Consider the following 27,518-nt stretch of genomic DNA (forward strand, 5'->3'; position numbering starts at 1 on the left):
GATTTAATCCACTAATCACACAAGATTACAATGGTTTTCCACTTAGACAACTTCTAAGCCTTCTAGAGTATCCTGATCACAACCTGATCACTCTAGGAACAATCTGCTTAGATACCCTCTAAGACTTTCGAGAGTATTCTGATCAACAACCTGATCACTCTAGTTCTTACAACTTAATGTAAACAAATTCTAAGAGTTACAATGCTTCTTATAAAGCTATTATCACAACTGTGATTTTCTCTTAAGTTTAAGATTAATCTCACTAATATATGACAACAGCAATGTAGTGAGGTTGAAGATGAAGTTTGAGAGCTTTTGATTTAAACAGAGTTTCAGCGTTTTTGCATAAAGTCTTGTATTCAGAATTTGTAACTTTGCTTCGCATCAGAACTTCATATTTATAGGCGTTTGAGAAGATGACCGTTGGGAGCATTTAATGCTTTGCGTATTCCGTACAGCATTGCATTTAATGTTTCACTCTTTTGTCAACTACCTCGAGCCTTGCTTTCGCTGTGTCTACTGACGTTGCCTTTAATAGCTTTCAACGTTCCTTTTGTCAATCAGCGTAGCCTGCCAGCTAGTACTTGCTTCTGATCTGATGTTTGTGTAAACAACGTTTGAATATCATCAGAGTCAAACAACTTGGTGCAGAGCATCTTCTTGTCTTATGACCTTGAAGTGCTTCTGAGCGTGATACCATGAGAACTTTAGTGCTTCTGCTTCTGATCTCAAGTCCTTCTGATGCTTCCATAGACCATGTTTTGATTCTGCTTGACCATCTTGTGATGTCTTGCCAGACCATGTTCTGATGTTGCATGCTGAACCTTCTGAGTCAGTGCTTCTTGCGCTGATTTTGTGCATACTCTTTATATAATTCCTGAAATGGAAATCGCATAGTATTAGAGTACCACATTATCTCATACAAAATTCATATACATTGTTATCATCAAAACTAATAATATTGATCAGAACAAATCTTGTTCTAACAGTTGGATGTTGGGAATGATAGCGAAAGGGATACCTCTATGAGGGTTCCTTCTCCATTTTCAAGAATGATCCCTGCTCCGCTGCCGGTCGAGCTTGAGGCACCGTCCACGTATAAGGTCCACCTTCGGGCGTTGTTGTTTGTTGTTTCGGGGAAGGCCATCCCTGCTACGAAATCTGCCAAGACTTGTGCTTTAAGGGCTTTTCTTCCCTCGTATTTGATGTCGAACTCCGCGAGTTCCAACGACCACCGGAGAATTCTCCCGGCCATGTCAGGGCGTGCAAGCAATTGTTTTACGGGTTGCTCAGTTCGTACGACTATGGTATGTGCTAGGAAATAGTGTCTGAGTCTTCGGGCTACGGTTATTAACGCGAGTCCGACCTTTTCGATCTGTTGATACCTGATCTCGGGGCCCTGGAGTGCTTTGCTTGTGAAGTAAATGGGTTTCTAGCCTTCCGAGGTTTCTCGTATCAAGGCCGCGCTAACGGCCTCGGTGGCCACGGCGAGATAAATGTATAAGATTTCTCCAGCTTCCGGTCTAGATAAAACTGGTGGGCTGGACAACGTCCGCTTGAGATGGGAGAGGGCGCGCTCGCATTCTTCCGTCCATTCAAATGTGGTCTCTTTGTGGAGGAGTTTGAATAGTGGTAGGGCATGCTGCGCGGATTTGGCCACGAATCTGGATAGTGATGTGAGCATGTCGTTCAAGGTTTGGATTGACTTTTTTGAATTTGGAGTGGGTAAGTCTGAGAAGGCCCTGCATTTATCCGGGTTGGCTTCGATTCCTCTTTCTGTTAGGTAGAAGCCGAGGAATTTTCCGGCGCGGACGCCGAATGTGCGTTTTTCTGGATTGAATCTCATTTTACACTTCCGGGCTTGCTCGAAAACTTTTTTAAGGTGAGCGGCGTGATCGGTTTCCCGTTGGGATTTAACGATCATATCGTCCATATATACTTCGAGCATATCGCCTATCTCTGCTTGAAAGACTTTGTTCATCATGCGCTGGTATGTCGCACCAGCGTTCTTCAGACCGAAAGGCATTACGTTATAGTAATAGTTGCCCGATTCGGTCATGAAGGCCGTATATTTCTTATCAGTTTTAGCCATGGGTATTTGATTATATCCGGAATATGCGTCCATGAATGAAAGTAATTTAAAACCAGCGGAATTATCGACTAATTTATCTATGTTAGGGAGAGGATAAGCATCTTTTGGGCAAGCCCTATTAAGATCAGTGTAGTCAGTGCACATGCTCCATTTTCCATTTGATTTTTTAACAAGTACAACATTGGAGAGCCAAGTAGTGTACTTGGCCTCGGAAATAAACTTGGCCTCTAGGAGGTCTTTTACAGCTAGTTCGGCCGCAACCGTTTTTTCTAGTGACTGTTTTCTTCTTCTCTGAGCGACGGCCTTGTAGGTCGGGTCGATGGTCAGGTGATGGCAAGCCACTTCTCGGCCAAGTCCGGGCATTTCTGCGGCGCTCTAGGCGAATAGGTCGGCATTCTCATGGAGGCAAGCTTTGAGTTGCCTTTTGGCCAGATCTGGCAGGTCTGCTCCGATCTTGACTCCCCTGGTTGGATCTTCTCCGAGGGCAACGAGCTCAAAGTCTCCGTCCGGAATTGGCCGGAGGATCCCTCCTGACGCGTCCGCGTTGATGCTCTGCTCGGGTTCTCCCAGAAAACGACTGTCGAGGTCGACAGTGTTGATGCGGGGCATAGATTTGCTGGTTTCCGAAGTAGCGTTGGTTGTTGTCTTCTCTTGGGCCGGTATCTTTACCGCGCTCAGGCCTTTGGCGGAGGCTTCGAAACACCTCCTGGCTGCTTCGATGTCGCCGTTGAGAGTTGCTACTTGTCCTTTGGTCGTATATTATTTGAGCTTGAGGTGTACGGTTGAGGGAACCGCGATTAGTTCGGCCAGAGTGGGGCGTCCGAGGATGCACTGCTATATTGACGGGCAGTCGATGACCAGAAATTGGACTTTTACTGCCCTGGTGGTCTCGCCGACCCGATCGAAACTATAAGTTCCACGAATTCCCATGGCTTGGTTACTGTGCCATTGAATCCTTGTAGGTTAGATCCTACGTATGGTGTAAGGTGACTGTCGTTCAGCTGCAATGTTTTGAACAATTAGGAGTACATGATGTCCACTGAACTTCCCTGGTCGACCAATATGCGTCGCACGTCAAAATTAGCCATCCGAGCTCGGATGAGGAGAGGGATGGTCGCGTTAGGTGCTCCTCCGGGTAACTCTTCTTTATAGAAAGATATTGAGGAGGGACTGCCTTTGGCGTGGTTGAAGGCCGAAGCTATGTTCGCGCTGGCCGAGATTAGCTCGTCGAACTTGCGTTTCACAGATCCGATGGTCAGTTTGCTGAAACCCCCGCCTGATATAACCATTGCGGACGGGAACCTTTCCCATGTGCTATGGGAGGAATAGGTGGTTGCTGCGTTTGCCCAGTCAGGGAGGTAAAAATCTTCCGGCCTGGTAACGCTCATGGCCACTTGCATGGCGGGCGTATCTTCCGCCGGCTTTTCCTCTGTGACTGGTTTAGCTTCTCTAGCAGCCTCTTGCTTCTTCGCATACTGTTTCAGATGTCCCTCCCTGATTAATATCTCTATGGCATCTTTAAGATGGATGCAATCTTCGGTGTTGTGCCCGTGGCCTTTGTGGAATCTGCAGAATTTTGATTTATCAACGTTTGGCCGGGCGGGCATGCTCTTAGGGAATCGGACCTTGCCCGTCTGAAACTCGGCGTTCACGCATTCGTTCAAGATGCGCTCTCTTGAGGCGTTTAGCGGGGTGTACTCTCGGAATTTTCTCGTTGGGGCTTTGTAGTCCTTGGGGTCTCGAGTTTTATCATCTTTCTTTTTGTCAGTTCCCCGGCGAGATTCATCTTGGCGCGTATTTTTACTGCTCTCTTCGTGCCTGGAATTGCGGACGGCGTGGGCAGCTTCTTTCTCCTCATATTGAATGTAGGCTTGGGCTTTGAGGAAGAATTCGTCCAGAGTGGTTGGAGTTTCAATTCCGACGGCTTTAGCGAAGTCCGAGCGTGGTCGGAGGCCGCGCTCGAGCAAGAACTTCTTCATTTGGACAGTGGTGGATACCTGTACGGCTTCTTTATTGAATCTTTCTATGTACGCCCGTAGGGACTCGTCCTTTCCTTGGATAATGGCCTCCAAGGAGGCTTCTGATTTTGGATGTCTTCGGGAAGCCGTGAAATGTCTGGAAAAAAGTTTCCCAAGCACCCTCCATGATGTGATGGACTCGTCCGGCAAACTTTTATACCAAGTCATGGCTCCTTTTCGCAGGGTGGTAGGGAACAAACGGCATTTAATGGCACCGGGCACTCCTCTATAGTCGAGAAGGGCGTCAATGTTCTCAATATGCTCGTCCGGATCCGTGATCCCGTCGTAGGTCCCTAACGGAGGGGGTTTTTCGAGACCGGTTGGCAAGGGAGCCTCTAAGATTGACTGGGATAGAGGACCATGGCGCTCCTCTTCGTCGTCGCTGGCGGATGGAGAAAAAGATCGGCTCTGGCTATGCCTGCGTCGCCTCCGGTTGTCTTCGTGCTTGGCCGGAGGTGATCTAGATTTCCTTCTTGGCCGAGGGGACTGTGAACGGTGTCGGGGACGTTGCTCGCTTGACCCTTTCTTGGAGGAAGGATTCACCTTCTCCCTGGAAGAAGGGGAACGTGGGCGTTTCTTGGTGATCATCTCATGTCGAGAACGAGTTTTGTGATCGGGGGGAGTTTTTGAGCGGCGCTTCTGCTCGAGGGCTTCGATCCGGTTACTTTGTTGTTGTAAGAGCGCATTGGTCTGGGCAAGAGCAGCTAAGACAGCGTTTATGGTCTGGTCCTGAGGAGGCTGTCCTTTGGAGAGAAAGGGGTTGCCCAGACTTTCTTCGTGGTTGTCCTTCCCGCTGGTATCTTCGAAATGATGAGATTGATCATCTTGAAGATCTTTAGGGGACGGGGACGCTGTGACACCGTCTCGAGAAACGGTGTTTCTTGACGGAGGAACGATCGAGATGTCGTTTTTCTTGAGAATTGCAGCGTCTATTGACGAGGGATCTTCGTTATTACCGGCCATGAGTAATGATTTGATTTGAGCTTTGGTTCCTGGGTTCTTGTAAGAGGCAAGAATGGATCAAGAAGGTGCAAGAAAAAGGAACGGGGGAGCTCGATTCCCACAGACGGCGCCACTGATCTTACCGAGCAGATCAGATGACCAGCAACAATGAAGGCTTGAAGTTCAGGATGACAAATATGGAGAAAAAGGGTGTTGTACCTGCAAGGCACTCCGATGCCAAAGTAAGTGCGTATTCCACAAGGTACATCAAAGTAATAGGATTTTAGTGGTAAGAAAAAGATTACCTTGCCCTCTGTATATAGAGGGCTATTTATAGGATGTTTAGAACGGATTGGACGCCTCCTTTTAGGGCGAATATTTAGCAGACGTGTGGATTGGTTGTGTACCGAGCACGAGGGGTCCTCGTGGTCGGTTACTTGGCACGTTTGCCCAGTCCGGTCGGATGGAAACCACCACGTGCGTTTTGAAGCGTATTGGGCCGAAGGCGAGAATGGCCCAATTGATTGGATTGGGCCGGTCCAGAACAGTAATCATCATATTATTTTTTCCTTACAGGCCTAAATTTACTTGCAACAGTGGAGACCGAGAAACATCCCCGATGTAGCCATTAAAGGTTGAGGTAGAGGTTGATTAGGCAGTGCGACAAGATCTAACGGTTGATTATGTTGGAAAATGGGTAGAGGTTGAGATACTCCTAAAATAACTCTTTGAGTAATCGTGTTTGAGTCAGTTGGATCTGATGGCGAAGTTACAAACATTGCATTATCTGATAATGGAGGAGGAGGAAGAAGACGAACCGTGTTTGTTTATGCCGCTGCAACGACATCGACCTTGGAAAATCTAGTAGACTTGGAATCGACCATGGTAAGAGTTTTCGAATTTCAAATTTCTAGGGAGGAGATCTATAACTCGACGATCGGAGATCTAAGATCTGAATCTTCGACGTAAGAATGAAGGTTTCTTGCTGAATTTCCTAGGAATCAAAAGTCAATGTCCACATACGACACTACTATCATGCGAGGGAACCAAAAATGTGAGATGGATCGGTGATTGGACTTCCGATGCGGTGCACTGAGCTTTTCGTATAGAGGCGAATGGTGTGTTTGCAAGGTTATCACTCCAACACATAAGTTAGTGAGAGAATAAGAAATAATGAATAGTGGAGATGGATTTGAATTATTTTTAAAATATCGTCTTCTCTCATTATATAACGAGGGCGGTTTTAATCGCTTCATGTGGAATGAGAAATATCATGCTAGGGACCATGTGATTGATCTTAATGATGCGTGATGAGCTAGGGGTAGAGATCGTCTATACTCGAGAACACGAAGGTCCATATCTATTGCGTAGTCCTTCATGATATTTGATCATATGTCTTCTGAACAACTCAAAACAAATATATATTATTTTATTTTTCACATATTTTTGGAAGGGTTTATTTTATCTATTTAAAAAAATAATTTTACTTTATTTTAATTTTTAATAATATATATTTATATCTTTTCTTAGACTCCTTTACTAGTTAATTTATAAAAAATAATTTTTGAAATAATTTGATTAAAATAATTTTTTAAAACATTACTTTTAAAGCTAAACCAGTAGAACCTAATGCAATTTCCAATAAAAACTAACGGAACAAGAGATTTGATTAAAATTGAATTCTATAGTTTTTGAGATTTATTTTCGCATAAAAAGTTCATTTAAAAATATATAACGTGGCGGCTAAATTGATTAATTTCTAGAACTTAAATATTTATTAAAAAAATTAATTGAGAACCTTCCTCGTACCGTCCAACGTTGACCGACCAACAAACTTATTGTTAGAGTTTGTGCATTTATATACATTGAAAAATGAAAAGTGCTTTAAATAACTAACATTTATTACCTTAAATTATTTTTTTTATAATTTTTAGTTGTTCTGTGTTGAACTTTCAATTGCGTTTACTCAAGTCAATTTAAAAAGACTTTAATGAACAATCACGTGTAAAGAAATTTTATAGGTCGTTCAATAAATAATCATCAATATTCAATACCATAGTTCGATTTCCTGCAATTACGATGAAAAAGAAACTGGAACCACTTGATGTCAGAACTGAACCCGAACCAGACTATTCCTTTTTTAAAATATTTAGTGGAATACATTTTGTATTTTTCGGTTTAAAAAATAATTTTTTTCTTTATTCTTTCTCTCTCATCCATTATATAGTGACAGAACCAAACACACGTTTTATGTAAGTGTTATAGATTCTAAACGGAGAATAGAGTGAGAGATTCAGAATTCAGAAAAAAATGGAGAAAGCAATTGAAAGACAAAGAGTTCTTCTTGAACATCTAAACCCAAACTCTTCAAATTCTGTTTTCTCAGCCTCTCATACTCATCAATCCACTGATATTTCTGTAACTTTACATGTTCTTACCTCTTACAATTTCATGTAGTATTGTGTTGTGTTGTGTCTTTTGATTTATAGGTGTTTTGTTTTTCATTTGCAGGCTTCATTCTGTTCTGCTGGACAAACAGGTGGATCTGAAAATGATGTAGTGATTGTAGCGTAAGTTTTTTGGATTATATAGCAATATGAATGTGATTGATGATACTATGTAGTATTCTGAGTTCTGACAAAAACATTGAAAGCGCAGCGCGCGTGTCTGGTGTTTTATATGTGTCTGTGTTAGTTAGATTTAGTTGTTTTTTTCTCAAAATACTACTGGTGTTGACGTGTCTGTGTTAGTTAGATTTAGTTAATTTCTTTTTCGTTTTGTTAAGGTTAGTAAATAGTAATTGACTTTTGATGTTAATTTTACTGTGATAATGATTCAGTGCTTATCGTACTGCTATTTGCAAAGCGAAGCGTGGGGGGTTCAAGGATACTCTTCCAGATGATCTACTTGCCCCAGTTCTCAAGGTAACTTCTTTGATTAATTAATTGGTATGGAGTATGGAGTATTGGAGTATAAGTGTATGTATTTGTTGATAAGCGAGAAGTCGCGCGAGCATGCTGTTGAAAACGTAGACTCAATCTTGTGTTTTTGTGTGCGTTTATTGATCGAACTCCATGATCAAATCTTGTGTTTATTCATGAGTTTTATGTAGGCTGTGATAGAGAAAACAAATGTGGAACCTAGTGAAGTTGGAGACATAATCGTTGGCACAGTTTTAGGACCAGGATCAGAACGAGCAATTGCGTGCAGAATGGCAGCTTTTTATGCTGGTTTCCCTGGTAAATTTTACATGCCTTACTCAAACATTCGTCAATCAATGATAGCAACTAGAATGAAAATCGCTAAACGTAGAGTTCACGTAGATGATCTCGTTTGGTTTCTAACAATTTCCAATATGTGATTATCTCTTAATTTCAACCAGAGACGGTGCCACTTCGAACTGTCAATAGACAATGTTCGTCTGGACTTCAAGCAGTTGCTGATGTTGCTGCTTACATAAAAGCTGGATTCTATGACATTGGTAAGAAACTAAGAATGATTCTAGACTCTATTTAAAAGCTAAAGTCCTTGAAATATTTTGGCCTAATTTTCTTCCTCTTATTCGATGAAGGAATTGGAGCTGGAGTGGAGTGTATGTCACAAGATAATATTTCGAGGATCGTCAAAACTAGCGCAAAGGTACATTGAAATTGCGCTAATAGCTAATTTCTATAATCTCTTTGGAATATCTTATGAAAACAGCTTACTACTTGTCTTGACTTTTTTTGTTGTTTTAACAGGCGGAAAATTTTGCGCAAGCCCGGGACTGTCTTCTTCCGATGGGAATCACTTCAGAGAATGTCGTACAACGTTATGGTGTGACAAGGCAGGAGCAAGACCAGGCTGCGGTTAGTATGAAATATGTTTTCAATGTACTATAAGAATCTTAGAAAAAATGATATAAGTGAATTAACTATATTAATTATGTGTAATTAGGTCGAGTCTCATAGACGCGCTGCAGCTGCAACAGCCTCTGGTAAATTTAAAGAAGAAATTGTTCCGGTTTCTACAAAGGTAAGTTCGAACTGCCAAGAAGAGTTTCCTTTTAGCATTTGCAATGCTATTATTTATATTGATGATTTTGTTTATGAAGATTGTGGATCCTAAAACTGGAGAGGAGAAGCAAATTATTGTTTCAATTGATGATGGTATCCGCCCAAACGCCAATTTGACTGATCTGGCAAAGCTTAAGCCTGCATTCAAAAAAGACGGAACCACAACTGCAGGGAACGCTAGCCAAGTTAGCGACGGTGCTGCAGCCGTGCTCCTCATGAAGAGAAGCGTGGCCGTGCAAAAGGGGCTTCCTATTCTTGGAATCTTCAGGTACCCAATAATATGTATACAGATAGTGTCCGTTTGTTCGCTTTTTTAGTCTGTCGTTTTCCATTCCCGATTTTGCTAGGTAAATATAGGCCTAATTTAAAAACACTAAATTCAATGTTGCAGGAGTTTTTCTGCTGTTGGAGTAGATCCGGCTGTAATGGGAGTTGGTCCAGCTTTTGCTATTCCAGCTGCAGTGAAATCCGCTGGTCTCGAACTCAGTAACATTGACTTGTTCGAAATCAATGAGGTAAAGTTTTAGTAATTTCCATGATAATAATAACCAATGACTATAACTTTCTGTTCTACATTTTCTGAGCATTTATCAATTTGATCGTCTTTTGCGTAGGCATTTGCATCACAGTTTGTTTATTCCAGCAAGAAATTAGGACTTGATCCAACAAAAGTCAATGTCAACGGTGGCGCCATTGCTCTCGGACATCCTTTAGGCGCCACAGGTAAAATCGAGATATTTAAGGCCCGTTTATATTAGAAAGGCACTAAGAAATCTTAAACTCACGACAGTTGAACAGATCGACTTATTTATCTTTCTGATGCGCTTACTACTGGTTAATTTTTCTGCTGTCATTTATATCAGGTGCGCGCTGCGTATCAACTTTGTTGAATGAGATGAAGCGTCGTGGGAAGGATTGTCGCTATGGTGTAATCTCAATGTGCATAGGTGATTATTTTTATAATTTTCGCTAAATCACATTCTAGAAAAAAGATTATTAAGAAAGCTTATAACTCAAGTAAAAGTTGCATTATTGAATTGTGCATCATTTCAGGTTCTGGTATGGGAGCTGCTGCAGTGTTTGAAAGAGGAGATTTTTGAGAATTTATAGAAGTTTAGAATGGCTAGAGAAATTATCAATCATGTGTCACAAGTATATGCTTGATCTATGCATCATTTGAAGTTATGCAAATGAAATAAGGAAAATAGAAAATTAAAATAAAAGAATAGAGTGGAACATCATTTTATCATAATTTACTTATATCTAGATGAAGTAATTAAGTTGCTCCATCTGTTGATTTTTATGTGTTCTTTGAGGTTTTTGTACACTGATCAAAGAGTTAATAAATTTTGTTGTTTTGGTTTTGGATTAAATTATTGTCTTTTTTGGTGATAATTTTTGTGTGTGTTGCTTTTATTAGCCCATTGCATATACATGTCTCAAAACGGATAGTTAAGGTTATAAATGAAAAATATATATTTAATGTAATTTTAAACTCTAAGTAATAAGTAGTTGCATATTTTGATTTTTAAATAGAAAATTAAAAAAAGAAATTAGAAAGTTATGATGGAATTAGAAAAAACAAACAAAGGAACTAAACTTCAAGAATTATGATTCAAATCCTTGAGCGAGTACAGGTTGGGCTTAGGATTTACATAGGCCCAATGGCTTAAGTTAGTTAGAGTAATTTTATCTAACAAATATTAAAAAATGAGAATTTCTTAACTCACCTTATTATATACTTGAAAAATACCTTATCTAATTTTAGAAATGACCCTTAATTTTCAGCGGTGTATCTTCGGACACACCTTTAGTTGTTAAACGTTAGATTGTTTCGGAGATGTATCGGTAGACCTTTATTTGTTAAGTGTCAGATTATTTTGGAGATATATCTACGTAAAGTATTCAGAGATATATCCCCATATCCAGTGCATATAATAAACTCTAAATATTTTAAGTGATTCTCAGATCAAATAGTCAGAAGGTTACTATGATTCGACAATACTAAGGTTATGAAGAATACATAAATCTAATGCAAAAGTTATAATAGAGTCGATAAATAAAATGCAACCCAAAATATATCAAAAGTACAAATACTATAATTTATTGTGTATGACGGACTCAGACTCAACCTCGGCCTCGTGCCCCCTTGTTCCTACGCTACCTCCTATACTGCAGTGCCTCCCGAGCCTCCGCCATCATGGCATCTACAACGCACTCGCCTCAGCGCATCTAGAAAGAGTCCTCCGTCAATACCTTCCTGCACAATCTCCATGATACAATGACATTTAGACAACATATCAACAACGTGACTTGTCTTGAAGTTGCTTGTTGTTGCTTGATGTTGCTTGTAGTTGAATGTTTGAAGTTGCTTGATGTTGTTTGATGTTGCTTTAATGTGGTTTGAGAGATAAAATGGGGTTCGAGAGAGTTTGAAAAAATGGGTTTTGAGAGAGTTTGAGTAAGTGGAGGACGTGAAGGACTTCTGGCGCGTTTTTGAAAGAAGAGCGTCCAGAGATGCATCTACGTAAGCTTTTCAAAAATGTATCTCCGAAATAATTGCACGTGGAGGTTAGGATTTTCTGACATGTGCGCATCTAAGTGTCAGAGTATTAGGACAAAATTAGTCTCTAAAAACCCTTATGGATTGTCACAAACAAATCCAAATTTTGACATCCCCTACATGAGTAGGTATGGAACCCATTGAGATCTATGATGTCGACAAATCAGGAACAATCTCAGATTCCCCAAGTGTCTTACAATGATAACTGGTTTACCTACCGAGGGCTTACTTGGCTCCTCAGGGCATTCTAAAATCATCAGCGGAGTTTAGGTTCAATAAGCTATGTTCACCTATGTGGCATAAGTGTTAGGAAGTGAAGATTCGCATGGGGTGAGGCACCACATCTCTATTTGTAACCAATAAGCTAAGTCTTATGATTAAGAAATAATATGCATTAAGGATCATAATAAGATAGTCAATAGGGCGTAGGGCTTGAATATCATACAAATCAAAAAGAAATTATCCAAAGTATTACAAAAATACATCCCCATAGATAACTAAAAATTAAATCATAAAAAAAGAAGAAACATAAGATCAGCCTTCCTTGTTCTCCTTTGCATGAACTTCATGAGTACCTTTACCACTCGCACCTTCATTAGATATCTCGGCGCCAGGGTTACAATCTTTTTCCTTCAGATATACTAGACAACCATCCACCACCGTCTTAAAGTAGTACATCTCAGATACGTAAAGTCCAAGATGAAGGCATAGATCCCTAGCTTTAGACCTTTCAAAGGATTCATCACCCGCAGAAAGGATTGTTAGAACAAGATTTGTTCTTATCAATTATCTTAGTTTTGATGATAACAATAATATGAATTTTGCTTAAGATAATATGGTACTCTAATCCAATGCAATTTCCCTTTCAGGAAATATATTAAGAGTACGCATAATTCAGCGCTCAGAAGATGTGTCTCAAATGGTTCAGCATGCAACATCAGAACATGGTCTGGCAAGACATCAGAAGATGGTCGAAGCAGAATCAGAACATGGGTCTATGGAAGCATCAGAAGAACATGAGATCAGAAGCACTGAAGATCAGAAGATGGTATCACGCTCAGAAGCACTTCAAGGTCAGAAGATCAGAAGATGCTGTGCACCAAGCTGTTTGACTCTGATGATATTCAAACGTCGTATTCACAAACATCAGATCAGAAGGAAGTACACGTGGCAGACTACGCTGACTGACAAAAGGAACGTTAAAGCTACTAAAGGCTACGTCAGTAGACACAGCGTGAACAAGGCTCGAGGTAGTTGACAAAAGCGTATAACATTAAATGCAAAGCTGTACGGAACACGCAAAGCATTAAATGCATTCAACGGTCATCTTCTCAACGCCTATAAATATGAAGTTCTGATGAGAAGCAAGGTAAACGATCCTGAAAAAAGACAATTCAAATTAACCTGCTGAAACGCTGTTCAATCTAAACTCAGAATCTTCATCTTCATCAAAGCTCACTACATTGCTGTTGTAATATCTTAGTGAGATTAAGCTTAAATTGTAAGAGAAATATCACAGTTGTGATTATCGCTTTTAAGAAGCATTTGTAAACTCTTGAATAGATTACATTAAGTTGTAAGGAACTAGAGTGATCAGTTGATCAGTATACTCTAGGAAGTCTTAGCAGTTGGCTGAGCAGGAAGTCTTGGCAGTTGGCTGAGCAGGAAGTCTTGGCAGTTGGCTGAGCAGAAAAGTCTTAGGAGTGAACTAAGCCTAGAGTGATCGTGTTGATCAGTAGACTCTAGAAAAAGTCTTAGGAGTGAACTAAGCAGTTGTTCCTGGAGTGATCAGGTTGTGATCAGAAGACTCTGGAAGACTTAGTTGCGGCTAAGTGGAAAACCATTGTAATCCGTGCGATTAGTGGATTAAATCCTCAGTTGAGGTAAATCATCTCTGCGGGGGTGGACTGGAGTAGCTTCGTTAACAGCGAACCAGGATAAAAATAATTGTGCATTTTATTTTTATCGTCCAAGATTTAAAGTCACACTTATTCAATCCCCCCCTTTCTAAGTGTTTTTCTATCCTTCAATTGGCATCAGAGCGCCGGTTCTAAGGTGCAAGCACTTAACCGTGTTTAGAAAAGATTCAGGAAGAGAAAAACGCTTCATTTAAAAGATGGTTGATGAAAGTGAAAGGACTATACCTACACCTGCATCTACATCTGGCTCTGCTGAGCAATACAACGGTAACAATGGTTATACTAGACCGCCGGTATTTGATGGTGAAAACTTTGAATACTGGAAAGATAAACTGGAAAGTTACTTTCTGGGTCTAGATGGTGATCTATGGGATCTTCTGATGGATGGTTACAAACATCCTGTAAATGCCAGAGGCGTAAAGCTGTCAAGGCAAGAAATGAATGATGATCAAAAGAAGCTTTTCAGGAATCATCATAAATGTAGAACTGTTTTGCTGAATGCTATCTCTCATGCTGAGTATGAGAAGATATCTAACAGGGAAACGGCCTATGACATATATGAGTCCTTGAAAATGACTCATGAAGGAAATGCTCAAGTCAAGGAGACAAAAGCTCTTGCCTTAATCCAGAAGTATGAAGCCTTCAAGATGGAGGATGATGAAGACATTGAAAAGATGTTTTCGAGATTTCAAACTCTTACTGCTGGATTGAGAGTTCTTGACAAAGGATACACCAAGGCTGATCATGTAAAGAAGATCATCAGAAGCTTACCCAGAAGATGGGGTCCTATGGTGACTGCATTCAAGATTGCAAAGAATCTGAATGAAGTTTCTCTGGAAGAGCTTATCAGCGCCTTGAGAAGTCATGAAATAGAGCTGGACGCAAATGAGCCTCAAAAGAAAGGTAAGTCTATTGCATTAAAATCAAATATCAAGAAATGCACTAACGCTTTTCAGGCTAGAGAAGAAGATCCTGAAGAATCAGAATCTGAAGAAGAAGATGAACTGTCCATGATTTCCAGAAGACTAAATCAACTCTGGAAGACCAAGCAAAGGAAGTTCAGAGGCTTCAGAAGTTCAAGGAAATTTGAACGTGGAGAATCTTCTGATGAAAGAAGATTTGACAAGAAGAAGGTCATGTGCTATGAATGCAATGAGCCTGGACACTACAAGAATGAATGTCCAAATCTTCAAAAGGAAAGTCCCAAGAAGAAGTTTCATAAGAAGAAAGGTCTTATGGCAACCTGGGATGAGTCAGAAGATGATTCAGAAGATGAGCAGGCCAACTGTGCGCTGATGGCGACAGAAGATGACGGATCAGAATCTACATCAGAATCAGATTCTGAAGAGGTATTTTCTGAACTTACTAGAGATGAGTTAGTTTCCGGTCTAACTGAACTTCTGGAACTCAAGTCTCAGATTAGTCTCAAATACAAAAGGCTGAAAAAGCAATTTGAATTTGAAACAAAGAAGCTTGAGTTGGAGAATTCTGAATTAAAAGAAAAACTTTTAAAATTATCCAATGATGTTGGATCTCCTTCTGATTCAGAAAAATCCACTCCTAGTCTGAACCATATTCTGAAAGAATATGATTTAAGTTTCAGAAAGTTCTTATCTAGAAGTATTGGCAGAAGTCAGCTAGCTTCTATGATATATGCTGTGTCTGGAAACAAAAGAGTTGGCATTGGTTATAAGGGTGAAACCCCATACAAACTTGAACCTGTTGATGAAATGAAAATTACATACAAGCCATTGTATGATCAGTTCAAGTATGGCCACTCTCATGATATTAGGCACACCTCACATGCACAAAGTTTTCACATAACACACACTAAGAAGCATGTGACACAACCTAGGAAATATCATGAAACTCACATTAAGAATTATCATGCTGTTCCTCCTATTGCTTACAATGTTAAACCCAAGTTCAATCAGAACTTGAGAAAATCTAACAAGAAAGGACCCAAAAAGATGTGGGTACCTAAGGATAAGATTATTCCTATTGCAGATATCCTTGGCTGCAAGAAGGACAAAGCACAACATGTCATGGTACCTGGACTCTGGATGCTCGCGACACATGACAGGAAGAAGGTCTATGTTCCAAGACCTGGTACTTAAGTCTGGAGGAGAAGTCAAGTTCGGAGGAGATCAGAAGGGCAAGATAATTGGCTCTGGAACTATAAAATCTGGTAACTCTCCTTCCATTTCTAATGTACTTCTTGTAGAAGGATTAACTCATAACCTCTTATCTATCAGTCAATTAAGTGACAATGGTTATGATATAATCTTTAATCAAGAGTCTTGCAAGGCTGTAAATCAGAAGGATGGCTCAATCCTATTTACAGGCAAGAGGAAGAACAACATTTATAAGACAGATCTGCAAGATCTTATGAGTCAGAAGGTGACTTGTCTTATGTCTGTTTCTGAAGAGCAGTGGGTCTGGCACAGAAGATTAGGTCATGCTAGTTTGAGAAAGATCTCTCAGATTAACAAACTGAATCTTGTCAGAGGACTCCCTAATTTGAAATTCCAATCAGATGCTCTTTGTGAAGCATGTCAGAAGGGCAAGTTCTCCAAACCTGCATTCAAGTCTAAGAATGTTGTTTCTACCTCAAGGCCATTAGAACTCTTGCACATTGATCTGTTTGGCCCAGTCAAAACAGCATCTGTCAGAGGAAAGAAATATGGATTAGTCATCGTAGATGATTATAGCCGCTGGACATGGGTAAAATTCTTGAAACACAAGGATGAGACTCATTCAGTGTTCTTTGATTTCTGCATTCAGATTCAATCTGAAAAAGAGTGTAAAATCATAAAGGTCAGAAGTGATCATGGTGGTGAATTTGAGAACAGACCCTTTGAAGAATTCTTCAAAGAAAATGGTATTGCCCATGATTTCTCTTGTCCTAGAACTCCACAGCAAAATGGGGTTGTAGAACGAAAGAATAGGACTCTTCAAGAAATGGCCAGAACCATGATCAATGAAACCAATATGGCTAAGCATTTCTGGGCAGAAGCAATAAACACTGCATGTTATATTCAGAATAGAATCTCTATCAGACCTATTCTTAATAAGACTCCCTATGAATTGTGGAAGAATAAAAAGCCCAACATTTCATATTTCCATCCTTTTGGATGTGTGTGCTTTATTCTAAACACTAAAGATCATCTTGGTAAGTTTGATTCCAAAGCTCAAAAGTGTTTCCTTCTTGGATATTCTGAACGCTCAAAAGGCTACAGAGTATACAATACTGAAACATTGGTTGTAGAAGAATCAATCAATATCAGGTTTGATGATAAGCTTGGTTCTGAAAAACCAAAGCAAGTTGATAATTTTGCAGGTTGTGATATTGACATATCAGAAGTTGTTGAGCCAAGAAGCAACGCATCAGAAGCAGAGCTTCTCAGAAGCAAAGAATCTGAAGATCAAGTATCAGCTTCTCTGGAGGATCTAAGTATTTCTGAAGAACCATCTGTCAGAAGATCATCCAGACTCATCTCTGGTCATTCAGAAGATGTCATTCTTGGAAAGAAGGATGATCCAATCAGAACAAGAGCATTCCTTAGAAACAATGCAGACTGTCAATTAGGTCTTGTATCTTTGATCGAGCCAACTTCTGCTGATCATGCTCTAGAAGATCCAGACTGGATAATTGCTATGCAAGAAGAACTAAATCAGTTTACAAGGAATGATGTTTGGGATCTTGTTCCTAGACCAGTTGGATTCAATATAATTGGTACAAATTGGGTCTTCAGAAACAAGCTCAGAATGAGAAGATGAGAAATTCTTACGTATGAGTATCCTTTGATATGAAATTTTTGTTAAGAAGTTCTGATAGAAATCAATTAGAAATTGTGATTCAGTTATTACTAACGTTTCAGTGTCTAAGTTGATTCAGAATCTCTCTTTAAAGCAAAACAGCTGTAACTGGCTATCCAGATGGTAAACACGTGTTCACTATTCCTGGACAAGCGTGCGTGCAGTTGAGGGGACGTCTACTTAGGTAACTGTGCAAATCACGTCTTTTGTCATTATTATCTCTCCTCATGTCACGTAACATTAAATGCTTTTCATCATTTACTCTCTTTCAGTTTTTTTTATATACTCTTCAAACGTTTCTTTTCCCTCTCATATTTCTCTCTCTCTGCATTTGGTTTCTTTTTCATCTCTCTATTTTTCATATCATAAACCCTAGCAGTTTCCAATATCTGAAAATTCATCATGAATCCATCGTCAAACTCTGGAAATCAAGACAATGATAGGAAACAAAAGAGAAAAGCATCTGCTGAACCAAAAACCAAATCTAAAAGAGTTAGGATCTCCTATGACCCTCTCAAAGTGTATCAACCCTTTGACGGTTCCCGTCAATCACCTCCCTCTTCAAAGACCTCCACCACCTCTTCCTCCTCATTCATCCTCCTCAACCACCGCACCTCCACCTTCTATATCTCATCCATTACCTACCAGAAAATCCCAACCCTACTGTCTTCTCTATCCAGTCTACAAATTTACCTTCAATCCGCCTGAACCTGAACCTTCTACATACCTGGAACTCTTCAGACATGAGGTGATTAGTAGTCTAAACCTTCTGAAGGATGCATTCCTAAATGGTCTGGATGATGTTTCTACAAGAAATCTCTGGAGAAGATTTCGCAAGGATTTTCAAGTAGAAGCAATGGGTGTTCAGAAAAGACTAGTGGCTGCTGCCCCTGGTTACCCTGGTTACCTTCTGGAGGAAGATAATGGTATATACTACCATCCTCTCAGAAATTGTGTTGCTGCTGAGGAGAAGCCCTTTGTGGATGAATTGGAAGTATTGAGACTGGCTGCTGCAATGGAAGCAAACCCATGCAGGGACATGGTTATCTGGATTCCTGAGTATCCTGTTCTGCTTGGAGACTTCAAGACCTTATTTGACTTTCTGAGGGAAAACCCTTCTAAGAAAGACCCTGGCTTGGTCATTCCAGAAGTTGTTGACCCACCAGAAGTTGAAGGTCCCTCTGCTCCAAGGAATCTAGCTGCCATTCTTCAGGCACTTGAGAATGGCGACTCGGAAATTCCTGCTGCAGAATATGGAGATGCTTCTATGCAAGAAGCAGATGCTGAAGATCATGTTGCTAAATCAGACCCTGTTGAGGACATCCCAGCAAATGATACTTCTATGGAAGCTGCAGATCATGTTGTCATTCCTGTGGTTGAAAGCGGTGAAGCTTCCTCTGATGAACCTTCTCGTCTTGCAAGGACTCTAGAAGCGATTCAGAGGAGACAGGATGAGCAAAGCTCACTCAATGACAAGTATGATGCTTTCATTGAAAGGCAAGAAGGACACAACAACGATGTTAAAGAGATGCTGGCCAAGATCTTATCAAGACTAGGGCCATCTTAGATTGAGTCTGTGGTGTTTCTTTCTTTTCTTTGCATCTGTTTTGTTTCTGTGCATCTGATTTTTTTCATCCTGTACTTTTGTACCCATTGGTTGAACCTTAATGAAATCATCTTCTTCCTCCATGTGTTCTGTTTTATGCATCTGAATTTTTTTTTATTCTTTTTGATGTTATGACAAAAAGGGGGAGAAAAATAAATGATAAATGATTTGATTAAATCTATCAGTTGCTGGGTAAAGGCTCCCACACATTCACTAACAAGAACTACAAGTTCTATATGGTTTAAGTGTTTTGCAGGTACAGAGAAGTGAAGTGAATCTTCAAAGCAAACACTAGAAGCAAAACCATGGAAACTGAAGCAAGCTGAGTGCTGTCAAGCTTCAGAGATCAGAAGCAAGAAAGAAGAATGAATCAGAAGCACTGATAATAGAATTTGAATATCATTGTCTATCCTGTTATGACAAAATTCTATTTGCCCTGATACATATAATGTTATGGCTCTGATACATTATTTGCTCTGATACATGTTTTTAGCCTAAATGCTCTGATACATTTGGCTCTGATACATATCATGTATTTGAATATACATTTTATGTTCTAACTCGTTCATGCTGACTTTTGTCGTTTAGTTTTTGTTCTGTAACATTTCAGGATGTAGAGATGCTCAGATGATGCTCTGGTACATTCAACAATGTTCTGATACAAATCTAGCATGAAGTGATGTTGGTAGACATTCAAAGTTCTGAAGCTATCCGAGGGAAGCAGAAATCAGAAGATGTGAATGTTCTAAAAGATCCAGTAATTCAAGTTCTGAAGCTGTCCTGAATGGAAGCAGAAGACAGAAGCTGTGAATGTTCTGAAGATCAAAGAAATTCAAGTTCTGAAGCTGTCCAATGGAAGCAGAAGTCAGAAGCTATGAATTCTCTGAAGGCAGAAGCTTATATGATCGTCTCTACCGAAATAATCAGGGAAGTCTTTTATCAAAGTTCTTCGAGTATTTATTTCAGGGGGAGATTATTTATCTCAGGGGGAGATTGTTAATCTCAGGGGGAGACATATTCATATGCTTATGCTATAGCTGTGTAATTTGTCTTTTGCCGTCTACTCTTTCTGATCGCAAATTCATATCATTTATATATGTTTTTGTCATCATCAAAAAGGGGGAGATTGTTAGAACAAGATTTGTTCTTATCAATTATCTTAGGTTTGATGATAACAATAATATGAATTTTGCTTAAGATAATATGGTACTCTAATCCAATGCAATTTCCCTTTCAGGAAATATATAAAGAGTACGCATAATTCAGCGCTCAGAAGATGTGTCTCAAATGGTTCAGCATGCAACATCAGAACATGGTCTGGCAAGACATCAGAAGATGGTCGAAGCAGAATCAGAACATGGGTCTATGGAAGCATCAGAAGAACATGAGATCAGAAGCACTGAAGATCAGAAGATGGTATCACGCTCAGAAGCACTTCAAGGTCAGAAGATCAGAAGATGCTGTGCACCAAGCTGTTTGACTCTGATGATATTCAAACGTCGTATTCACAAACATCAGATCAGAAGGAAGTACACGTGGCAGACTACGCTGACTGACAAAAGGAACGTTAAAGCTACTAAAGGCTACGTCAGTAGACACAGCGTGAACAAGGCTCGAGGTAGTTGACAAAAGCGTATAACATTAAATGCAAAGCTGTACGGAACACGCAAAGCATTAAATGCATTCAACGGTCATCTTCTCAACGCCTATAAATATGAAGTTCTGATGAGAAGCAAGGTAAACGATCCTGAAAAAAGACAATTCAAATTAACCTGCTGAAACGCTGTTCAATCTAAACTCAGAATCTTCATCTTCATCAAAGCTCACTACATTGCTGTTGTAATATCTTAGTGAGATTAAGCTTAAATTGTAAGAGAAATATCACAGTTGTGATTATCGCTTTTAAGAAGCATTTGTAAACTCTTGAATAGATTACATTAAGTTGTAAGGAACTAGAGTGATCAGTTGATCAGTATACTCTAGGAAGTCTTAGCAGTTGGCTGAGCAGGAAGTCTTGGCAGTTGGCTGAGCAGGAAGTCTTGGCAGTTGGCTGAGCAGAAAAGTCTTAGGAGTGAACTAAGCCTAGAGTGATCGTGTTGATCAGTAGACTCTAGAAAAAGTCTTAGGAGTGAACTAAGCAGTTGTTCCTGGAGTGATCAGGTTGTGATCAGAAGACTCTGGAAGACTTAGTTGCGGCTAAGTGGAAAACCATTGTAATCCGTGCGATTAGTGGATTAAATCCTCAGTTGAGGTAAATCATCTCTGCGGGGGTGGACTGGAGTAGCTTCGTTAACAGCGAACCAGGATAAAAATAATTGTGCATTTTATTTTTATCGTCCAAGATTTAAAGTCACACTTATTCAATCCCCCCCTTTCTAAGTGTTTTTCTATCCTTCAAGGATATCTACCAGAGCCCCCTGTAGAGATTTCTGCAGCCATTCATTAAATTTTTGGGTTGATTCCACATCCTTGATCAAACCAACAATGGTCATTTCGTGATCCGAGAATTGGCCTTTGCGGTCTCCTTTTGATTTTGCGCTTCCATCAACTGTTTTTCTAGCTCCTCTACTCTATCAATGTGGATCATTAGGTTTTCTTTCAGGTGACTGATCTCCTTGTTGAAACAAATTTCATTATTATCATACGCATCCCCAACTTCAAATAGACCTCAGGTCATGACCGCACATCACATTAGGTAAGACGTGATATTTTGGGTCATTTTTTGGGATCCTATAGACTTTACCTTTTCAAAGTCCTCGGTGGTATTCAAGTGGTCATAAAGGTACTTCTGTCCATCAAAACTGTTAGACCAGAACTTGAACTCCTTTGAAGAATGGGATAATTGTTGGAGCGGTAAAGCGGCAAGCAACAAAAGGTTTGGAAGTATTTATCCGGGAATTTATCGTGTCCACAGAGATTATTGCTATTGAACTGCCGTTCGACGGATTCTTAGTTCTTGAGTTTGGGTTAAATGGTTTTAAAGTAAACAGGAAAAATATAACATATGAACATAAAATAAATTCATTCTTGATAGAGAATAACTTATCTGGTTTGAATCTAAACTACTCCTCACAAACTTAGATTTATTACTCCGCCGTACTCAATCTACAATACTTATCAGAATAACCACATATCTCTCACATCAATGTCCATTTCTGCAACACCGACGAGAGTTCAACTATATTGCTCTTTCGACGATGTCTCAACCGATCGAATAACACAGAGACATTAAACTTAGATATTATGTGAATGTTAACCCCAAACTCTATGTCTAGAATCTAAAGCTAACAGATATCCCCCTAATCAAGATTTATGATGTTTATTTCTACAACAACACCAATCCAAAGTATTTAAGCAAAAAGATCAAGGAAACACCGATTAAGATTTGTAAAGCAAACTTTATACAACTAGTAGAAAGAGTAACAAACATCCATGGGTTTAGAGTAATTTACATACAAACTCACCAAAAGAGAAATAAAAAGAGAAGAGAAGAAGAAGAACAAAAAATCTCACGGATTGTCAGCTCCGATTGATGAATAATCCACCTCCGATCATCCAAATGCAAGCTCCAATGGTGTTTCCAAGCTAAATCTAGCCAAAAATGACCTAGGATAAGTTGGGGTTCAAAAATACCCAAAACATCACCTAAAAAAAATCTGATTTTCGCCTATTTATGCAATTTTGAGTTCTGTACAGCGCGCGTCGCGCCTTACCTGCTGTCATGAAAAAACAACTTATAGTAAAAATGACGTAACTTGAGAACCGTAACTCCGATTTGCATCCGGTTCGAAGCGTTGGAAACCTTATTCAATTTCCCATATAACAATGACAACATATCAACCAAATTGGTGATTTATTATTCTTTGTTTTTGAGCTTTATTCGTTGACGAGTTGGTTTCGTTGCTAAAAAACGCGCGTTTGAAGCCGTGTCTTCGACACGTTATTGCTCATGCTCCAAATACGCCTCAATACCTACAAAATGAATAGAAAACTATCAAAAAGTATAAAAGTATATGAAAATACATCTATTCACAAAGTATACGTATTTATACACAAAACGGGGTATTATTCAAACGATATTAACAAAACGTATCGATAAGTGCAACAAAACATATATACAAAATAAGTACATTTTTGCACTTACCAATAATGCATCAAGGTGGTGACCTCCAAGTAGGCATCACAAACCGTATCGCTTATTAAAGTTTTCATCTTCTTTCGAGAGCTTGGATTCAAACCACCATAAGAGGGAATGATATTGACTTCAGGATCAGAGATGCTTGGGATGCTTTACCAATATCCATCTTCCTCTTCTTGATGGCTTAGGTTTGGATACCTGTCAAGTCGGTCTTAGAGGCAGAGTGCTCCCCGCGTCTCGCTCTGGCCTCAACCGCTATTTTCCTTTGTTCCTTCAGCTTTAGGCTTGTCATTTTGGATGAAAAAGGAACACCAAAGCAAATCAGCAGGTTGATATAAAGATGTAAGTATAATATATTAAAGAATATATAAGCATTACCCATGAAGTTTTAGATTTGTTCTGGATCGTCAGCCATATTCGTTAAATCTCAGACCTTTACCACCTAGAAAGCATCTAAAATAGCTAAAGCTTGGACCTCTAAATCATCTAATTTATCATAGACAAACTCGGACACCGATAACAGGTTATCCGTACAGTAGGTCAAAAAAGCGATGGCTCTCGTTCAACACATACATTACTTGAGGGAATCTACCCTGCTTTTTACACATGAAACTTGTCTTAAATCCTTTATAGTTGGTAGTATAAGCTTGGAGGAAACTTTTTCCTGGGATACCGCTAAAGGAAATCCATCCTCCCTTTTCGGCCCTTTTAGTTCAAAAAAGAAGAAGAATAAACCTAAGGTGGGGATTATATCCACTGCTTCGCAAACCATCTCAAAGGCTTTTATATAACCCCAACCATTTAGGTGTAGCTGGGAAGAGGTGATATTTAGGATTTTGAGGAGGTCGGATTCAAAATCAGTAAAAGGGATATAGATATTAAAATCTTGGGTTAATAGTAATTCACCCCCTTGTAATGTTAGCGAATTTTGCTTTTCCCCCTCCCTACCTTTTGGCAACGGTTTTTTCAAAAAAACCGTTGCCAAAACCTGCCTTTGGCAACGGTGGGGGGGTAAACCGAAATTCGCTCATATTACAGGGGGGTAAACTACTATTAACCCTAAAATCTTCAATCACCCTCAATTAAAAATAACAATAATCATCCAATAGTCCTGTTGGCCGAGTAATACAAACCCTTTCGTCGGGAATGCAGGGTTCCAACACAATGTCATCTTCGTTACCAGTGGAAGAAATCTGCCTATTAGATTAAAGATTGGAAATGTATTTGACATCAATAGTGATATGGTCATAGCTTAGAACCTCTTGATCAATAAAAGATCTAATCATCTCCATCACGATTTCCACGGAACCTGATGATGAAGATTCTGAATCAGATTTGCTAAAAGATGAAAAATATCACCGTAAACTTCCTTAACAATGTGATTAAATTCAACTTGCCCCAAATGGTATTTACATTCTCTCATAGATGAATCCCAGAGTTCTCTTATCTCTTGGGCATTTTGGGAAATCGATACATTTGTTAGATCACCACACTAACGTATTATAACCATGGTAAAAGAATTAAAGTAGAAAAAAGTAAGGTAAAGAACAATACCTGAAATATGTGTGCTAGCGACTGATAGGAAGTGTAGTACTTTGAGAGCAACCAGGGTCCTGTCGAACCAGGGTCATAATGGAATTGGTTTCCTAATAAAGAGTCATCATGACACGGAGAGAGAAGAAATCTAACATAATATTTGTAATCATTATTCATAAAAACCCACCATCACACGTCATCAGGCTATGAGGTGACTTATGGACTGATTAAAGTTAGGTTGGAGTACAATCCCCGTAAAACACAGAGAATTCCAGGACTCTTTGTCCGAATATTTCACCCATTTAGGCCTTATGGTCGTGGGGCTTATATACGTCCCGAAATTCTTGAAGCCTAGTTGTACATTTCACTAGGAGCCGATAGGTGAAGACCTAATTTGTTGGGTTACCCTTAATCAATAAACAACTAATTTAGTGCCTACAAACTAGGAACGAGTAAGATACCAGATCGAACATATGATTCTTGGAGACACACATGTGATTGGTGTTTAGCTAGAGATCCGAGTTGAGAATCCATCGTAACAGTTCTGTGTAATCTCATGGTCGCACATGTGTTTCGAAATTGAAGGGGAAGACGTTACGTGGTATAAGTTGTAACATGATGATGACGACACACGTTACTAAGAGTCATTTAATCATGAGACTTGAAGGGGCAATTCTTAATGGCCCAAATAGATGAGACATAGGGAATAAAAAAGCTTCTCATGAAAGGGGTAAGGCATCTGAAAAATAGACAAAGTACTCTAATAGTAGAGCCTAAATCAATATACTTCCATACATTTGCAACCTCATTTAACCAACATCAGGAAGGTTACCTAAAAAAGTGTTTTTAGCGAGAACACACACGAAAACAAGATTTCTAAATGTGACCAACAATTATATCGTCAATGAGATAGTTGAGTTATTGAAATTCTTGTTGCATCAGTAAAGAAAAAGTCTTATTTATTGAAGGAAGAGGATGTATGAGCATTGATTATGATCTTATATTGAGGGCATTGTTTATTAAATCCCTTGAGAAATTGAATGATATAATCACTCTCTCGACAAACTTTAATGATAGGAAATAGTTGACATCTATAAGTGGCAGTGCATGTACAAGTAGGTAAATGTATGAAATTATTAAACCCCTACGAAAACTTCTTAAGGGTGGTGAAGTATTATGACATGGTGTTCTCACCTTGTGTGAGGGAATAAAGTTCTTTTTGGAGGTTAGATATACGAAAAACATCACCTTAATAATATCTTTCATGAAGCTCTTGCCAAATTTCAAAAGCAATTTACATCCATAAAACACTTTACAGAGATTTTGCTTTCTGCTTTCTATGGAGTTTGTGAGCCACGACATCACCATTGTGTTGGAGCGATCCAAGGAAACTGGCATGTTGTTGACATCCCAGTTATTCACCTTTAAAATGGTAGATTTCAACCACCAAATTACTTTAGAAAAAAATATCCAAACAAAGCTATGTGCACATTTAATAATGAATTTCAGCTAATCCATATCAACTAATAAAATCGACAATAAAATCAACAAGAAAAATCCAAATAAGTCTATGTGCACATCCTTTTCACCATCAAAACCACAAATAATAAAATAAGTAGTTGAACTACTAAATGCTTATGTTGAACTATAATCACATTCTTTTAATTCAAGTAATTCATCATGATAAACATAAACATATTCTAAAAACACTCAAAGACAGGTCTCGTGTTATATTAATAAACCAAACACTAGATTCTTGTTCTTACTTCTCGTGGATCAATCAATAAGTCATATGTTAAGAAGCTTCATCCTCCTTGTTTCAAGTCAAGTACAAGACACTCAAAGACACACACTAATTTAACAATTACACGTTAAAAAATGGAAGTTATGAAAACAACTGGATACAAACTTTGAATTTTTTTTAGAAGTAATATATAATTGGCGCAAGTTGAAATTATTATCAATTAAAACAACATTAGAAATATTAATACATTAAACTTTTACTTTAACAACAAAGTTATTCATCTAAAACCATAAATATAAATTAGAAAAACTAAATTAACGTAGACCTAAAAAATATTTATATAGAGTGGTATTTATCAATTTAAAAATGATTTTGTAGAGGTTAATTAAGTCTTGTGTCAAATAAAAAAAAATTAAGTTAATATGATATTAAAATCTATTATTTGAGACAACTCATCATTTATACATGAACAAGAAATTCAATAACATTTTAAAATAGTAAATTTTATAAAATTATTGATATTGGTGTCCAATCTAACGATCTCATATTTTTTTTTGCCTAATTGAATTAGAATTTACCGATGATCCAATTCAACTTCTATCACATTCCTTTTAATATATACTTGCTTTTAAGTGGCAGTAAACAAACATGTCCGTCTCATTTAGATCCGTTCCATAAAAGCCTGCAAAAAAAGATAGGGTGGAACAACATAGTTAAGAGTGTAGACCAAAAATATTGGCCTGTTCCGCTTTAAAAGTGAGGCTGGATTGGGTCAGGGGACATTGCACCTTTTAAGTTTAAAAATACAGAAATTCAAGTTAATGTCTATCCTTGTAAAAAAAAAATCGCATAAAAAACAGGGTAGAACGGGACGGACACATTAAAAAATGCGGGTCTAAACTCTTGACCCGTCCTACACTAAAGTATGAGTCGAACCCAATTGGGATTCATTAATCCAAATGATTTTACAACTTTTAATTATTGTTTATGAGTTTTTATAAATGATTTTGTGACATTTTTAGTTGGTTTTTCCAAATTGTTTTGGATTTTAATTTTATTTTTCTCTTTTGTTAAATTATTATAAAT

The 27,518-nt window shown here is 38.9% G+C and overlaps 2 protein-coding genes and 1 long non-coding RNA gene across 4 annotated transcripts; 1 reads left to right on the top strand and 2 right to left on the bottom strand.

The window, feature by feature from the left end:
- Window positions 1-3,111: 3,111 nt before the first annotated feature.
- LOC131604476 (uncharacterized) lies at window positions 3,112-5,073 on the bottom strand. The gene has a single exon (XM_058876911.1). The coding sequence runs from the start codon at window positions 5,071-5,073 to the stop codon at window positions 3,112-3,114; it is 1,962 nt and encodes a 653-aa protein (XP_058732894.1).
- A 2,217-nt stretch (window positions 5,074-7,290) lies between these two features.
- Window positions 7,291-10,471, top strand: LOC131601542 (3-ketoacyl CoA thiolase 1, peroxisomal-like). 2 transcript variants are annotated; one of them, XM_058873392.1, is made up of 13 exons: window positions 7,291-7,470; window positions 7,564-7,622; window positions 7,892-7,976; window positions 8,165-8,288; window positions 8,432-8,533; window positions 8,624-8,691; window positions 8,793-8,900; window positions 8,989-9,066; window positions 9,146-9,375; window positions 9,499-9,622; window positions 9,722-9,830; window positions 9,971-10,054; window positions 10,161-10,471. In XM_058873392.1, exons 1-13 carry the CDS (start codon window positions 7,363-7,365, stop codon window positions 10,205-10,207), a joined length of 1,326 nt encoding a protein of 441 aa, XP_058729375.1. In that variant the 5' UTR covers window positions 7,291-7,362; the 3' UTR covers window positions 10,208-10,471. The 2 variants fall into 2 exon arrangements, with proteins under 2 accessions (XP_058729375.1, XP_058729376.1); XM_058873393.1 differs by having other exon boundaries at window positions 7,292-7,470; window positions 8,165-8,291; window positions 8,435-8,533.
- Window positions 10,472-21,017: 10,546 nt separating this feature from the next.
- Window positions 21,018-26,115, bottom strand: LOC131606478 (uncharacterized). The gene is made up of 3 exons (XR_009284845.1): window positions 23,159-26,115; window positions 22,728-22,986; window positions 21,018-22,605 (listed from the first exon to the last, which is right to left on the bottom strand). It is a non-coding gene; the product is annotated as an uncharacterized LOC131606478 (long non-coding RNA).
- Window positions 26,116-27,518: the final 1,403 nt, after the last annotated feature.

Source organism: Vicia villosa, linkage group LG5 (genome assembly GCF_029867415.1).
Source record: "Vicia villosa cultivar HV-30 ecotype Madison, WI linkage group LG5, Vvil1.0, whole genome shotgun sequence".
Lineage (NCBI taxonomy): Eukaryota > Viridiplantae > Streptophyta > Magnoliopsida > Fabales > Fabaceae > Vicia > Vicia villosa.